The sequence below is a fragment of the Vombatus ursinus genome, unplaced genomic scaffold (genome assembly GCF_900497805.2).
Source record: "Vombatus ursinus unplaced genomic scaffold, bare-nosed wombat genome assembly UNPS02014784.1, whole genome shotgun sequence".
Taxonomy (NCBI): Eukaryota; Metazoa; Chordata; class Mammalia; order Diprotodontia; family Vombatidae; genus Vombatus; species Vombatus ursinus.
The window spans coordinates 30,014,831-30,031,048 of record NW_020954562.1 but is presented as its reverse complement, the minus strand read 5'-3'; the positions used below and the strand labels follow the sequence as shown (position 1 = coordinate 30,031,048).

At 34.7% G+C, this 16,218-nt stretch overlaps 1 protein-coding gene across 1 annotated transcript in view; it reads right to left on the bottom strand.

Moving 5' to 3' along the window:
• Positions 1-976: 976 nt before the first annotated feature.
• Positions 977-16,218, bottom strand: part of TLL1 (tolloid like 1) — a 333,372-nt gene continuing 318,130 nt past the window's right edge. The window contains exons 20-21 of the mRNA XM_027866868.1: positions 6,385-6,635; positions 977-2,970 (exon numbers count right to left, since the gene is read on the bottom strand). Of these exons, the coding sequence (XP_027722669.1) occupies positions 2,836-2,970; positions 6,385-6,635 (386 nt within the window). The 3' untranslated portion in view covers positions 977-2,835. The remainder of the gene's footprint in view (positions 2,971-6,384; positions 6,636-16,218) is intronic.

The window sequence follows — 16,218 nt, the reverse complement described above, 5'->3', positions numbered from 1 at the left end:
GCATCCTCAGTAACTAGTACAGTGACTAGTATATAGTAGGTGCTTAATGAAAGTTGCTGGATTGATTGCCATTGAGTGGTTCACCAGTAGTTTAGGTAGATAACTTGCTCATGATCACAGAATTACTGTGACAGAGGCAGAACGTGAAACAAGGTCTTCTTACTCCACAGCTAACTCCCGTAGCCTCTCTGATGCTAAAATTAAAAGAAGTTAAGAAATCGAGTGGCCAACAAACACCAAATTATTGGGTAACCATTTCCTTTCTAATGCCATTTGGGGTACTGAAATTTATGGATTTATGTGATATCATTTTCACTTTTGAAGCCATGCCAGAAAATGTTGAAGTACTAGGTTTTTCTTCCAAAGTTCATTTCAATTTACTATTACAAATAGAAATCTTATAGAAACCTATACAAATATTTATATGTACTATATTTTGTTACCTATTTGATCTAATTACCTATATTTGATCTGATTACAGGTTCAGAAGAAATTATGGAAGAAATACTAGAATTACTTTGTTCCATTAGACCATCTTCAAAATACTTAAGTCCACTGAAGGTATCAAGTATAATTACATTTGACAATGTCATGAGAAAGGCTAACTTATTCCGCAGCTGCAATGCCCTTCCCTTTCCAATTACCTTCTTCTTTTTTGTACTTATTAATTTACATGTTGTCACCCTCATTAGAATGTACACTCCTTGAAAGCAGGGGCTTTTTTTTTCTCTTCTACCCTTTTTTTTGGGGGGGGAGTGTATCCCAAGCACTTAGCACAATTCCTACCACAGAGTAAGTACTTAACAAATTCTTGTTGACCAACTGCCTGAAAAGAGAATTTTTATGCTTTCAGACTAATTTGTATAAACAAATTTGTGCTTATGCTTTCAGACTAATTTGTATAAACAAATTTATAGAACAGTGGTGCTACAAACATTTTAATTTTGAAAAAAAATTAAAAGAACAAAAAACAAAAGAAAAAACAATCTAATTTATTAGTGCCAGTGAATGTTCATGGACAAGTAACAGAAACCAAGCTACTTTGGGTAGCAGCCTACATCACAGAGTATCAAAATAACATTTCTTCTAAGTGAAATCACACACTTCCTTGTAACTGAGTCTGTAGGGATTAAAAGTCCCTATTGTTTACCCATGAAACTGTCAATGAAAAGGTGCTAAACGGGCTTCCAGTATAAGTTGGCATGGAAGGTAAGGCTGTCCAAACACACAACATCTCTCATCCCCTTGCAGCATTCTCTCATACATACACCCACACATAGGCATATACATTAACATCACATATGGCTTAAAGCACAGAATTCCATCTAAAATAACATTTCTATATCAAAAGCAGGCCTTCATATTTACATCATATGCTCTAGCCATGGAAATGGTTTTTCTTGGAAATCATAGTGTTAACATTAAAATGTTCAACTTGTCAAAATTATTTATCAAATCAAAGACATATCTACAGAAAGATCTATTTGATCATGTGCAAGATTTCTAAGGCCATTAGAAGTCTTTGTTCCACAGGACCAGTATTGCCAACACAAGAATCTACTGATACATTTAAAAAGTCTTTAGTCTTCTAATGAAGCCAGCCAGGCATTGGGAGACATTCATGAACTTCAGGTTGTTGGCTCAAAGGCCTAAAACTTCAAACAAACAAACAAACAAACAAAAAAAAACAACGTTCATAGCATAGCACCATAGAAATTCCCTTTCAGCAACAGATCATTTTAGCCGCCAAAAAATTTCTTTGCTCACTCTCAGGGTACGGGGTAAATCTTACAATTGGTCCAGAAGCTACCATTTGGTTATCACTCAGTGTCATTTCTGGTTAGCTAAACCAAATATAACAATGTCAACAGCAATTTTACACAAAATGTTCCAAAGGAAGAGGCAAGCAGTGGTGAGGACATCTTTACCAGCTGCTGTATGAGAGTAGCCAGCATGAAGAATCCTGTTCCCAAGGCTTATTTCCTGTTGGATTCCAAAGACATCACATGACTTCTTGGATTTAAGGTGGGTAAGAAGAAAGTATCTCCACAGAAAAGTGACTTTACCTATAAACTGAGAATTTTGGGGGACTGACAGCAACCATGCTTGTAGAATATTAGCAATAATGATTATACAATAGAAATTTCAGGAAATGTGAAAATGTCAGCTAAGTAAAATAGTGCAAAGATCAGTTATATTTCAAATATGGTAAGATGGAATAAAAATGAAAACAATGAAGTTGACACATTTCAGTTTCAAAACACTGAAGAAATGAATTAACACTCACAGATCACCTTCACAAGACCTTCCTGTGTCAAATCATATCACATATCTGGTTTGCAGGTTTGCACTGTATCCTGGATACAAAGCCAAAAAAATTAGAATAAGATACAAGAACAGTACATCGGGTTGCATGTGACCTGTGGTAATTATATTTTGTTTGTTTGCTTGTTTTTCTCCCTCCTGGATACCAAACAATTGTTAGAAAGAAGTCTGCAGGGTCACTTTTCCTGAATGGAATTGATTCCAAATCTAGGCATTGATAACAAAAATCAAGTTGTTTACAAAAGCTCTTCTGGTCTTCCTGGAAACAAGCAATCCCCTCCCACCAGCTTTGCAGATATTGTCAAATACAGAGCCCAACCATCACCATCATGTCTATTTTGCTGGGCTATCTGAATACTTCAATTTGGGAACAGAAACAATTTGGGTTTTTGAGTTTTGTGTTGATTCAAGCTCATTATAGAAAATTTTCATGCTAATAACTTTAGAAGAAAAAAAGGAATACTTTCCATCAAGCACACTCCTTTTCTTTTGGACACAGAGGTTTTGGCATTATTTTTTGGTATGAGCAGTAGCTGAGTATTTTCTGCTTTTGTATCGTATATGGAATCCTTTCTTGTTGATTGTATCGTCAGTGTGAAAATAAATTAAAATAGCATCTCCCGATGAATAGATTTCTTCAGGTGGCTGGAAATTAAAAAACAAACAATACAGTTTTTTCATAACAAAACTGATGCTTGAAGATTAAAAAAAGTTCTTACCTGTATTACAATTGTAATTTGACCCAGAACAATTGAGTAGGGAAATAACTCCATTTTAAAATGGTTTTGTACATGGAATAGATTTCAACATAAACCAGTGGGCATCACATAGCCTTGTGCTTTTGAAAGTTGACTGCATATGACAAGAGGCAAAAAGTATGAAGTCATTCTAAAGAGTCTACTTGGTTAAGGAGTAGTCTATTGATGCCAGCTAGATGATTCAGCAGATAGAGCGCTGGGCCTGGAATCAGGAAGACCTGGGTTAAAATCCAGCTCCAATACTTAATACCCGTATGACTCTGGGCAAGTCATATAATCTCTGCTTGTTGTCTCCTTTGTAAAATGGGGATAATCATAGGACCAACTTCACAGAGTTATTGTGAGGATCAAATGACATCAAATTACAAATGATTTGCATGGTACCTGGAACATAGCAGATGTTTAATAAATGCTTTCCCCCTTCTTCTTCCCTTCCCTTATCCCTTATACCGATGGCCTAATACTACCAAATTGTATTTACCTACTACTCTGTGTTGGGGCTATGACTTTCTGACTCCGCTCCACTCTACCCCCAGACTTCATGTATGTGCACATACACTCAACCCATTGATTGTCTCTATTTTTAAGAACTATAAAAGGAACTTGCAGTTCAAAAAATTCACAAAAAAGTCACAAAAAAATTATGACACATTTGGACATAAACTTGATGAGACTGGAGACTATGTAGAAAGTGTTCTAGCAATGACCCAGTCTCCCCAGAGATTGAGGTGAATGTTTCATTTTAGAGATAAGGAAACTGAGCTCCAAAAATCTGTGATTTGTCCAAGATTACTTTTATGTTTTTTCTCATTCAAAATAATTAAACTTCAAGTACTTCAATTTTATCCTCAATGTGGGTAAGTTAATATTTCTTAGGCAGCTTAATTCTATCTTGCTACTAGTATCAGACAGTATCAACAGAAGTTGATAGATACTAGAAAATTGGTAGGAATGTCTTTTGACTAAAAATACACATTCCAAAAGGGGTATTAAATGGCAATGCAAAAGGGAAGAGATATTAAATAGGAATGGATCATGGAATCATGGCATTATCAGACTTGGAAGGACACTTAGAGATCATTTAGTATAAAGTTCTCATTTTCCAGATGAGGTGACCACACTCTTCTTAAAGGGCCACAGTAGGTAGAGGTTGAAGAGCTCTGGCCTTGGAGATCAGAGATCTGAGATCAAATCTCAGCTTTGATGTCTCTGTGTGATCTCAGGAAAGAATTTTAACCTTCCTGAGCCTTGGTTGCTTATGTAAAATGAGGATAATGATACTTACATAAGCCTAACTGACAAGACTTTTGTGAGGAAAATACTTTGTAAATCTTAAAACATTACAGAAATGTGAACTATTAGGGCTTCCTAATTATTTCCTGTTGGATTCCAAAGACATCACATGACTTCTTGGATTTAAGGTGGGTAAGAAGAAAGTATCTCCACAGAAAAGTGACTTTACCTATAAACTGAGAATTTTGGGGGACTGACAGCAACCATGCTTGTAGAATATTAGCAATAATAATAATCATAATTATTATGATCATTTTCCTCATTTAACAGATGAGGAAACTGAGAACCATAGGGATAAAATGAATTATCCAAGGTCATAGGGATGATGATGATGAAAAGAATTATATATATATATATGTGTATATGTATGTGTGTATATGTACATATATACACATATACACATATATACATATATGTGTATATACATATCTATATCTATCTAGATCTATGTAGATATATATATATATAACTGGCTTAAGGTTAACAAAATGTTTTACATCTATTTTCTCACTTGGTACTCACAACAATTCTGGGATGATTCTCCCATTTTATAGATGAGAAAACAAAGACCAAGTTCCTCACTCAGGATCAAATAGCTTTCAATAACAGTTCTTCCTGATTCAAGTCTACCACTCTTGATTCCCAATATAGGCTATAATTGTCTTTGAAATAGCTCACCACATTTTTCAGATTTAAAAAAAGGCCCAGAGAAGGAGAATTATTTGAACATTTTTCAGTATTTGAGGATATTAAAACTTGTCTTCTGTAGAACATCTATAGTTGTATAGATAACATACATTCTGAGAGGGAGAATATGGACTAAATGTTAGTTCTATTTAGGGCTTCATGAAGGAACAGTTTGCTCCTCATCTGTTTCAGTACCCTTTGGAAGACACCTAAAGAAAAGTCTAGTCTTCTCCTGAGCCCAAATGCATACAGGAAGTAGGACCAGGCTGAGGCTTCTTACTGTTTTTCTACCATCATTGGTAAGTGGAAATGAATTTGGGGTCAACTAAAATCTCTAAAAGGTTTCCTTCTTTCTCTTTTCCACTTTTTTCTGAAATCCAGCTAAAAATTTAAAAAAATACTTTCAAAGTCAAGTATGTATATAATCTTTTTAAAAATCTTAAAGTGCTTCCATTGAATAATATTTTAAATACATTACTAACCAACATGAAAATGATGATGTTTAAATTAAAATTATTGTATAAATACTCAATATGGCATTGGACATACATTTTTAAAAATGTTAATAAAAATAGTCAATAATTATCAAACACATAATTCAGTTCATTACATTATCGATCAGAGATTTCATTAATGTGGGTGTTCCCTTCACCAAACACAGACTGCAACTTCATCAACTCTAAATGAACTGATGTCATAAATTGCTGGGGCCAATATACATTTTTATAAGTTTCTTTAAATTCAGCTAAGTCCGTCTTTAGATAACAGAGACTTAGTCTGTGAAAGATTTTTCCTCAAAGATTTTACAGCTTGGGAAAACCTGCCATAGCTTTATGTCTACATGTAGGGTCACCTTCATACCAAGATGAGACATCAGAGTAGGACTTCAGCATTGAAGTATAATGAAAACACAAATCTATCTGACCCTTTTCTTGTTTTCAAAGATCACCTAAACTTAATAATGAGCTTTTAAAAAGTTGTGTTTGTTCTGCTTCCATTTATCCTTTTTATTTTTTATTCCATACAGTAATTTATTTCCACTTTAGATCTTGTCTGGACACTAGATAGCTTAAACAGTCTCTCAGAATTTCTCAGAATTCAGTAATAACCAATATAAGACAGAGTTTTGGGGGAAGAATTTTAAGGTTTTTCTTTAAACTTTGTCATTTTAGTCAACTTCAACTATGAATTAGGACATTTAATCAGCTGACCCATTTCTAGGAAAAAAATAAGACAATAAAGTTTGTATTACTCTATAAAACACAAAGCAAGTAAAAAAGGGAGGTAGCAACTGGACAGTTTCCATCTGTGCAATACTTACACCTGAGCCACAGAATCGACCAAGATTCCGAGCTGTGGAATCATGACCATCAAAGAGCTGGACATAATCATAGCCACAGTCTGCTTCTTCTTCAACCTCAAAAGTCTGAAAACTTAATTCAACTGATGATCCTCGTTCTGACATTAGCAGCCACTCACAATGGACTTGGACAGGGTAATTGTTATCACCAAATTGAGCATGAGAATAGAGATCTCTTGGATTGGATTCAGCTTTCAGTGGACCACCACATTCTGCCTCAAGGTGGGGGGAAAGGAAAGAATTAATGCTAATATTTCACATCACAATTTCTATCACCAGGTTGCCGTCTACATGTTTACTGGTGTTGAAATGACCATTTAGATGAAGAGCTCAAGGTGTCATATCTGGAGTCTATATCTATATATGTCCTAAGAAAAGGACCAAATTATCCTCCACCCTGTTACCCTATGCCTTTCTCTCTTAACAACAAAAAATGAATGAGAGTTTGCATATGCAAAATCTGAGAAATTGTGGAAAATAATTTAAAGAATCTCTCTTTGATTCTATTGTGAACTAGGGATTTCTATGGTTAAAGAATCTAGGGTAGCTCAGTGGTGTGGTGGATAGAGCACTTGGTCTGTCGTGAGGAAGACCTGAGTTCAAATTCGGCCTCAGACATTTACTAGCTGTGTGATCTTGGACAAGTCACTTAACCATGTTTGCCTCAGTTATCTGAGCTGGAAAAGGAAATGGCAAACCACTCTAGTATCTTTGCCAAGAAAACCTATCTAATCCCCAGGGTCACAGAAAGTCAGACACAACTGAAATGACTAAACAACAGCAATAGTTAAGGAAAAAACAACCAGTGGTTTAAGTCTAAAGAAAATGCAAGTGTCAATTTAAAGTAATAGGAAAATACTGAGCTTTATTAAACTAGAGTTATTACCTTTGTGAATATCAGAATAAATCACGAAAGAGCTATACTAATACCAATTACAAATTCATTGTAACAAATGGTCGACCCAACTCAAAACATTAGAGACAAAATAAAGCAAAATTGTGGTACATCAAGGGTTATACTTCTTAATGACTTTTTTTAGGAATTTGGTTGTGAAAATTAATCATCTTTCAAGTCACAGAAGTTTTAGGTTTGAGCATATAGCCTTAGGTTGTGTGTGTGTATGTGTGCAAGTTTAGGTGGAAGATAGTGCTACTAGAACCACTTTACACACAGACACAGACACAGACACAGACACACACACACACACACACACACACGCTTCCTTATTATTCTTGCCTTCCAGCTCACCTCATAGTACTAGTGGACATCTACAACACAGCCACATTTTGAAAAAGTCAAGAGCATAACATAGACACATAGGAAAGGGAATGAGGTTGATATAAACTCTACCTGTGACTTTGGAGTGAGTTACAAAATCTCAGAATTTCAGAGTTGAAAGACCCTCAGTAGACCTCTAATTCAACCTGTATCTCACTAAAAATCCCTACTATGATATACAAATTATTATCCAGTGAGAGGTCTTCTTGAAGTAGTCCATTCTCCTTTTAGACAGCTCTAATCTTAGAAGTGTCTTGTTTTGTTTTTTTTTCTACTGATATTAACCAAAATTGCCTCTTGGAAACTCTCCCCAATTTCTCAATCCCTCTGTTTCTGGTTCTGCTTTCTGGAGCAAGTGGAATAAGACAAACTTTCCATCACATGACAGCCCTTAAAAACTTGACTGCACATAATATGCATGCCCTACATGATCCTTCTCTTCTCCAGATGAAACATCTGTAGTTCCTTCACTATGCTCATTTTCTGTTTCCACATTGCGGGAACCCAGATTGAACTACAGAAATAATGGGGGTTGAGCAGATACTTCCCACCACTGCCAGGACTGAGAAGAGTGCTCTGAAAGCAAATGAGTACCACAACTGGAAGATATATTTAAAATCCCCCAGGAAAAGAAAAATTACCTTCCTATTTATGTCACCTATTTATGGTGAAGGAAAGATGTAACAACACATTATTTTCCTTACAAACTAATAATCACTGCTGTTGTGAATAGGGCCTCTTTGATTCTTTCTTTTCACTAATTAATAGTGCAAAGCACCTCAAAGACACATGAATGATTATGTAAAACTATACATAAAATATTATTTTGTCATCCACAGTCAAAATAAACTAATGCTTTAAAAATAATTCTTTGTAACTGTAACCTATGGTGGAGTGTTAACAAATAAAATCTTCAAGGCAAACATAAGTGTTATCAAAATGCTGATTCATTGAGGCTCCCGACTATATTGAAACTCATTGATAGCTGTTTTTATTTTCCTCATACAGATATATATTAGCTTTAGTAAATGATCAGAGCAACTACAGTAGTGCTTCATGACTTCTGCACAACTTTGCAAAACTGAAACTATTAAATGTGTCTGAGAAACATGTTACCTAGTTTTTTTGTTTTTTGTTTTTTTTTCTGGTCATTTAAGGACCCCCTGCCTCTATAATCATAATTTAAAGTGTGTTAATGGACTTGTCATTAAAAAGAAACAATAAAGTTAAGGAAGATTATTCAGGAAATTGGGTGCGTGACTTGTGGGAGAATATACACCTTTGGGAGAAGAGAGGTCAGACTCTAGAATGGTTTATTGAAAACTCTAACATTAAGGCTTCTTTTCTTTAGCTTAGTTAGACTCAACACATAACTATAACTCTAAAGAGTCAAGACAAGAGAATAAACAAATCTCTGAGGTGCAAGGTAGGCCAGAGACCTGTACCTGAACAAGAATCCCTCTAGGCACATCATTACTGACAACAGGCCATCCAGTCATTGCCTACCTTCAATTAGTGAAAAGTCACTTTCTTCTGAGTCAGTCTATTCCATTCTTGGAATTGTTAGGGAGCTTTCTTTTTATTTTATTTTAATTTTCACAAATTAAACTTTGTGAAGTTTAACCCTAACCCTAATTTTTTCTAAACTTTCCTGTCTTCAACTTCTTACTCACTGCTCCTAGTTTTCCTCTAACTAATCTTCTACGTGACAAGCCTTCATATATTTGACAAGAGCTATCAAATTCTAACCCATCCCCTGCCACCCCACAAAGTCTTCTTTTCCATAGTGTAAATACCCTCAATTTCTTCAACTGATCCTTGTATATCATGATCTTCAGATCCTTTAAATAACTGGCTGTCATACTCTGGCTTATAAAGGTCCTTCCTAAGATACAATGCTCAGAACAGGGCAGGAAACATCACAGATCCATTTGGGTCACTCCTATATATTAGATGCATGCATGGGCAATTTTAAGGAATTGTACTGATACTCAGAAAATGGGCAAATTGGGAACACTGTCCAAAGTTACTGATATATCACCATAAACAACATGTACCAGATCTTCATTTGCTCACTAATAGAAAGTTGACTTAAACAACTAACTACTTACCAATAAAAACTAAATGTGATATTTGAAAAAAATTACCAATAAAATTTTAACTTCTGCTAATGTTTTCTTATTTCTGTATGCTGTAGTATATTTGGTAAGCATTTTCATATTTCCTTTCCAAACTTAACTACTCCATCTGAGATTTGGAACTTGTTAACTCCTTGTTTTCAGACACTGAATGTTGTTTAATTATGTCACTTCTCCCTTGTTTCTTCAATCTCTCCTTCTCCACTGATTTATTTTTCTTAGAGGTCATCTAAATTCCCTAAGATGTCCTTACCATGCATTTCTGTCACATCAAATACCTCCTGATCTATACCTGAAGTTTAATTTAATGTAAATCTTAGACTTGTCTTTGTGAAATTTTAACTTCTTGGTTTTGGTCTAATGTTTGAACTTGCCAAAATTATTTTAAAACTTGATTCTTTCATTTATGCTATTAGCTATCCAAAATCCTTCTTCATCTTCATCCAAATGAATAATAAATAAGTTGGATGGGGTAAAGCCATGCCGCAGTCTACTACAAAGTTTCCTACAAGTTAATATAGAACCACTAAGCAACATAATTTGAAATAGGTTAGTATACTACTCATGAAGCCATCTTGTATCACTATCATTACTTCAATTCAATAAGATATCATGTATTAAGATTGTAGGGCAGCTAGGCGGTGCAGTGACCAGAGTGCTGGGCCTGAAATCAGGAAGACTCACCTTCCTGAGTTCAAATCCGGCCTCCGACAATCCTCACTCAGACTAGCTGTGTGACCCTAAGCAAGTCACTTAATCCTGTTTGCCCAGTTCCCTCAACTATAAAATGAGATGGGGAGGGAAATTGTAAAACCACTCGAATATCTTTGCCAAGAAAACTCCAAATCAGGTTATAAAGAATCAGATGCAACTGAAACACCTGAACAACAATAACAAAAATTAAGTTCCTACTATGTTCAAGGAATTATGCTAGCCACTGATGTTTTAAAGACAAAAATAAAACAGCCCCCCCCTAAGGTTCCATATTTTACCACCTTTTCCATAATACTGTCGTGGGAAACTTTGTTAAATGTTTTGTTGAAATCAAGATATAATACAGCTATAACATTGCCTTGATTCATCAACCTAGCAACCTTATAAACTACAAAATGTAGTTAGTTTAGCATAAATTGTTCCTGTCTAATTGATTTTACTTCCTACTGGTATATTAAAAACAACCATACACAATGTAATAATTTGAGAATTTTGTCAGTTATGCAAATCAAGCTTATTGGTCCATATTTTCTCTATTTGCTTTGGTTTTTAAATCAGGAACATTTGGTATCCCTATGCTCTCTAAATATTACCAAAATGGATACCCTATCGATTGATAGGAAATCAAATTATATCAGCAAACTCCTTTGTCACACTGGTATATAATCTGTCTAGGTCTGTAGATTTTAATTTACCTAAAGTGAATAATTTCATAAATCTTCTGTAACTATCTTGGTCTACAAATCCTTAATTTTCTTACTAGTCTTTCTGGCATCTTACTTAAGAGATATTGGGAGCAAATTGGGGGTTCAATGGCTCTTTCCAATCTCAACCCTCTGCTAAAATAGGCCATTTTCCCCCAGCAATGGGCCTCAACATCCCTTATTCTTGCTCAGATAATAAATTGTCTTTCATAACTATAATCTGTCCACTTATTCTTTATCATCACAAAACTTGGAAAATAGCCACAAGAATTCTCACACAGAAGATCTCAGTGTAAACACATATATATGTTAGCATCATGCATACTTATATACCCTGGCAATATCCTGCATGGAGTAGGAGACAGAGAAGACATAAAGAGATTGAGACGCATAGGAAAGCTGAGAACTCGCTAGAATTCTGTGAGTATGTATTTATCCTGAGAAGTAATCACTGGTTTAATGTTGTTAATTCTCAGAATTCTCAGATATATCCATCTGATGTAAGACTCTTCTTTCTGCCATGATGAAGAAGCAGAATCTGACCAGGGTCGGCAATCAAGAAGAAGAGGAGGAGGTGGCAGAAGAAGGAAGGAACAATCATCATATGGGAAAAAAAAACCAAAAACTTAGGTTTTAGCTGCTGAGGGAGCAAGTGTGACAAATGGGCAGAAATAACAGATGCAGCTGAGCATTACTATGGGATGGAATGGTGAGTCACTTCTCCAATAGCAATAAACAAACCATGAGGAGCAACCAATCCCCAAAAAAGCCAAGCTGATGAGCCATCCATACTGGAAAATAGCAGGAGGGCAGTGTCCCAGCCAGGCATAGAAAGGTAAGAGAAGAAAAGTGGCTATAGAAAGAATTAGTATCTTAGTAGCTATAGAAAGAATAATCTTTCATTAATCTTTCTGAGAAGGAATGAGTGGAAAAGTAATGGGAGTGCTCACTAATTGGCATTTTCTAGCTTCTAATATGAGCAACTTATTGGGGTGGTCTGAGTCTTAGCATCTGAACTGTGCTCCTGGAACTTCTGGATTCCAGATATGCCTATTAGTTTACTTAAATATGACTGGGTTTGGGAATAACTGTAGTTGGCACAGCCTATGCAGTAGTTGCATTAATATATTTGATTTTTTATAACTTTGGCTTATTCAGTAATGACCACAGCATTCCACACAATGGCAGTTTCCATTAAACTAAGTTTAAGTTACTAAAACACAACAGGGATGGGATTTTCTAGCAGATAAGGGCTAAGCCAAGAAACTATTTGAATAAATCCAAACACAGATCATATTCTTACAATAATGTGGTAGGAACAATATTGGCTTTACATAGTTTGGGCTGGTCTCATTTTACAAAAACAAATAGGCACCCTCAAGATTTGGCTCATTCAGAGGGCTAAGGCTTAAATCATTGGAGAAGCTTTCCTGTTTTCTGAGGCATAAAGAGCCCAGACTACAAGGAGCTGGTAATCGTGAGGTTTGACAGAGCACCCAATTCTTTGTTCAAATTCTTTCTGACCCAGGGTGGTTTCCCCAGTGAATGAAGACATAGAAGGCATTAGTGTTTGTTTTTAGTAAATTAAATATTTTTCAATCCTATTGCATTTAATTTTTTTCTTCTGAATTTGTGAATACATGGTTCATCAGTTTCCTGAACTAGAAGCTGAATCACTGGACAGCCTAAGCTAAAGCAAGCCTAGAACAACTGAGAAGCGCACAGTTACCCACAAAAGAGACAGATCTAGGAGATAAAGTTTGCCTGATCTCTGAGGAGCTTAGTGTTTCCCCATAGCATCCTCTAGTATTAGATGGTCTACCTAACTTTCAAGGTTACCACAGCCTGGTCATAATAACAGAAAAGATTCAAGCAAGTACCTGCTAGTGGTTATAATTAAAATGCATAAAATATTGCTTTGAGATCTTCAATGGCTATGTACTAGATATACTCAATATAATGCTCACCACACTGCCCTTCTAAAATATAAAGTCATAAGTAAATCTGTAAACACAAATGAAAATATTATACAAGTTTCCAGTCATGAAGGAAACAAGGAAATACCCAAACTATGATATAATATGTAAGCAGTAGTGCTTCTAAATCAACTATTTATTTCCAAAAATTTATGAGTTGCTAGAAGGCCTTTTGGAAAATACAAAGAAATAGAAAATGAATATGAACGGAACTAGCAACATGACAAGAATGAAGGCCTGGGGTAGTTTTGATTTTAATTGGGAAAGGACATGCTTGTTAATTTTCTTGTATAACATTAAATTGCTGAATAAATGCTGTAAGTTGGCCCTCAAAAGCTTTTAGTGAGCATCCTAACTAGGATCAAATACAAAAACAAGGTTCATTCTTTAAAAAAAATTTCTTTAATGCAGTATTTTATTTTTAAAAGACATAATAAAGCACAAATTTGTACCTCATGCCTGAAAAAACCTCAATGCTTGAGACTTTTTTTTGGAGTAATTTTTTTTTCTCACTACCCCTGCTAATATATGCTTACTCTTCTCAGTTTTACAGGATGCTCTAATGAAAAATATTTTTTTCCTAAAGGATTTGCTGGTTTTTTAATTAGATCACTTACAACTGTATTCATGTTTTTTTTGTTTTTTTTTTTTTTTTTAGGTAACTGGGGCTAAGTGACTTGCCCAAGGTCACACAGCTAGTAAGTATCAAGTGTTCGGTCTGAGGCCGCATTTGAACTCAGGTCCTTCTAACTTCAGGGCCGGTGCTCTATCCACTGCGCCACCTAGCTGCCCCCCTTTTTTTTTCTGTTTTTAGAGACTGAAGCAAAGCCATTTTAATGTAAATTTGGATTTGGAAGCTGGAATGGTTATTAGAGAGGAAAAAAATTGTAATAAAGAATATTGTTTCTCAAGCCACAGAATTTTATAGGAAAAAATAATAACATACCTTGGATAGATTCCTTTTCTTAATAACCTGAGCTCCAATGCTCACAAAGAAGGAAAGGTAGGTAGCACAGTGAATAAAATATACAAGTAGATCCCTGGAAGAGATATCAGGTTCTCATCTTTTTCAATGGAGTTCAGGTAAGGTTGATCCTAAAACAAGTCACTATCCTGCTATTAATCTTTTTTATTTAACATTCTGCAGAAAATTATGTAAGTGGATAACATAACTAGTTTTGTGACCAATTAAAAGTATTGGGATATAAGTCCATCTTCTATAGGCTCACCAGGAGCATCTTCAGTAGAAGTCAAGTAGAAGGGAGGATAACAGGGATAATTTGTACCTCATTATACTCTGACTTGATCTTTATTTCTTCTACTACATCTCTATATTTTGAAATCTTTTTGATCCACATAGCTCATAGAACATGAATATTTATTTGGTATGGTACCATTTATTAAAATTTTCTTAACTTTTATGAATAATTCAATTAAGTGATTTATATAATTTATCATCTATATAAAAAATTCAGTAATTTATGGGTAGATAGGGAAAACAGTTCTGTATAGAACAATGGTCTGGTTCTGTAACAGTTTATTTGTTAGATTGTGACTCATACTTTGAGTTCTATACTAACAGTGTGAGAATTTATCATCCTTTAGTTTATGAAAGATAGTCAGCTTCTGATGGTTATAATAATTCTAATCATCAAGTCATGATGTGCTGTTATCATTTTCATTCTTCTCATTTTGTTTGATGACATTAAGATAGAAATTACCTAAGACATCATTATCCTTTTGTCATATTTTATATCTTATGTAACATTGAACAAGTGGACAAAATTAATGCTTCTGTAGTTAAATAAAAGTATTATGGTATAATGTCATCTTCTGTATGTTCATTGAAAGCATCCTGTATCCAAGTTTAGCAGCAGATGTGATGACAGGGATGTTGTATATCTCATCCTTTTCTCAGATGAATTTTACTCCTTCTGCCTAGTCTTTGAACTTTGAAAGCTTTTGTCTGAGACTTGGAGATTATTTGTATTTGTTACAGTGACGTCTGTTTAAGAGGTTGCCCTTATGTTTTTGTGGATCAGCATTGCATTTGGGTCAATGTGGGCAACGGCAACCTGTGATTATGATTCAGCTCTGTAACTGTTTATTGGTAGAGTTCTAAAGGTGATTTGTCATCTGTAAAGTAAAATCTTGGACACCAAGTTGTATCTTGCTAGGTACCTGGCATATCCTAATTTTGTTTTTCAGTTTGCACTGCAGAGTTTTTTGTTTGTTTTGTTTTCACGTTTTGCAATGATTTTTGTTGTTTTTATTTGTTTCTTTTACTATTTCCTTATATAATTTGCACTGAACACTGTACTCCTTAATGGTAATCCTTCCATAATTTCTCATGGTGATGACCTGGCCTAAATTGCTATCATAAATCCCTGTTTCTATAATCAAATTCACATAACTCAAACGCATATTTGACACCTCTTTTTTTGACATATTGTTTTACTTAGGTAAGGTAGATATCATTCCTTTCTATTCCACTCTTGCCATAGCTATCCATTCTGAGATATACCACTTTTATTTACATTAGAACCATCAGGTGTGCCTCTATTTTCAGCCTCTACTAATGCTCCATGAGGTGAAATATTTTTGTGCCAAAAGTATTTCTATAGATTTCTGATCTGTTTAACATGTGTTTTCAGAATGTCTATCAATTCTGTTACTCTTTCAATAGTTGCCTTAGTATGATAATACTAAATACTAAATAAAATATTTTTAAATGTCATTTAAAAAAACGGGATATAGATTCAAACTGATAGAGGGCTTTGTTTCATTAATATTGTATGGGTTTTAATTAGGATACTTGATAAATTCTTAATGGTGAATTTTATAGTTTCGAAATTTTACACTGAAGTTTGTATTGAATAGGGGTTAATTGCTTTGAATTTAAATTAATTTAACTTATTTCATTTAATTTCTGAGAAGAAAAAGCAGAGATTATAATACAGGCTTTGCAGCTTCTTTTTATCCTG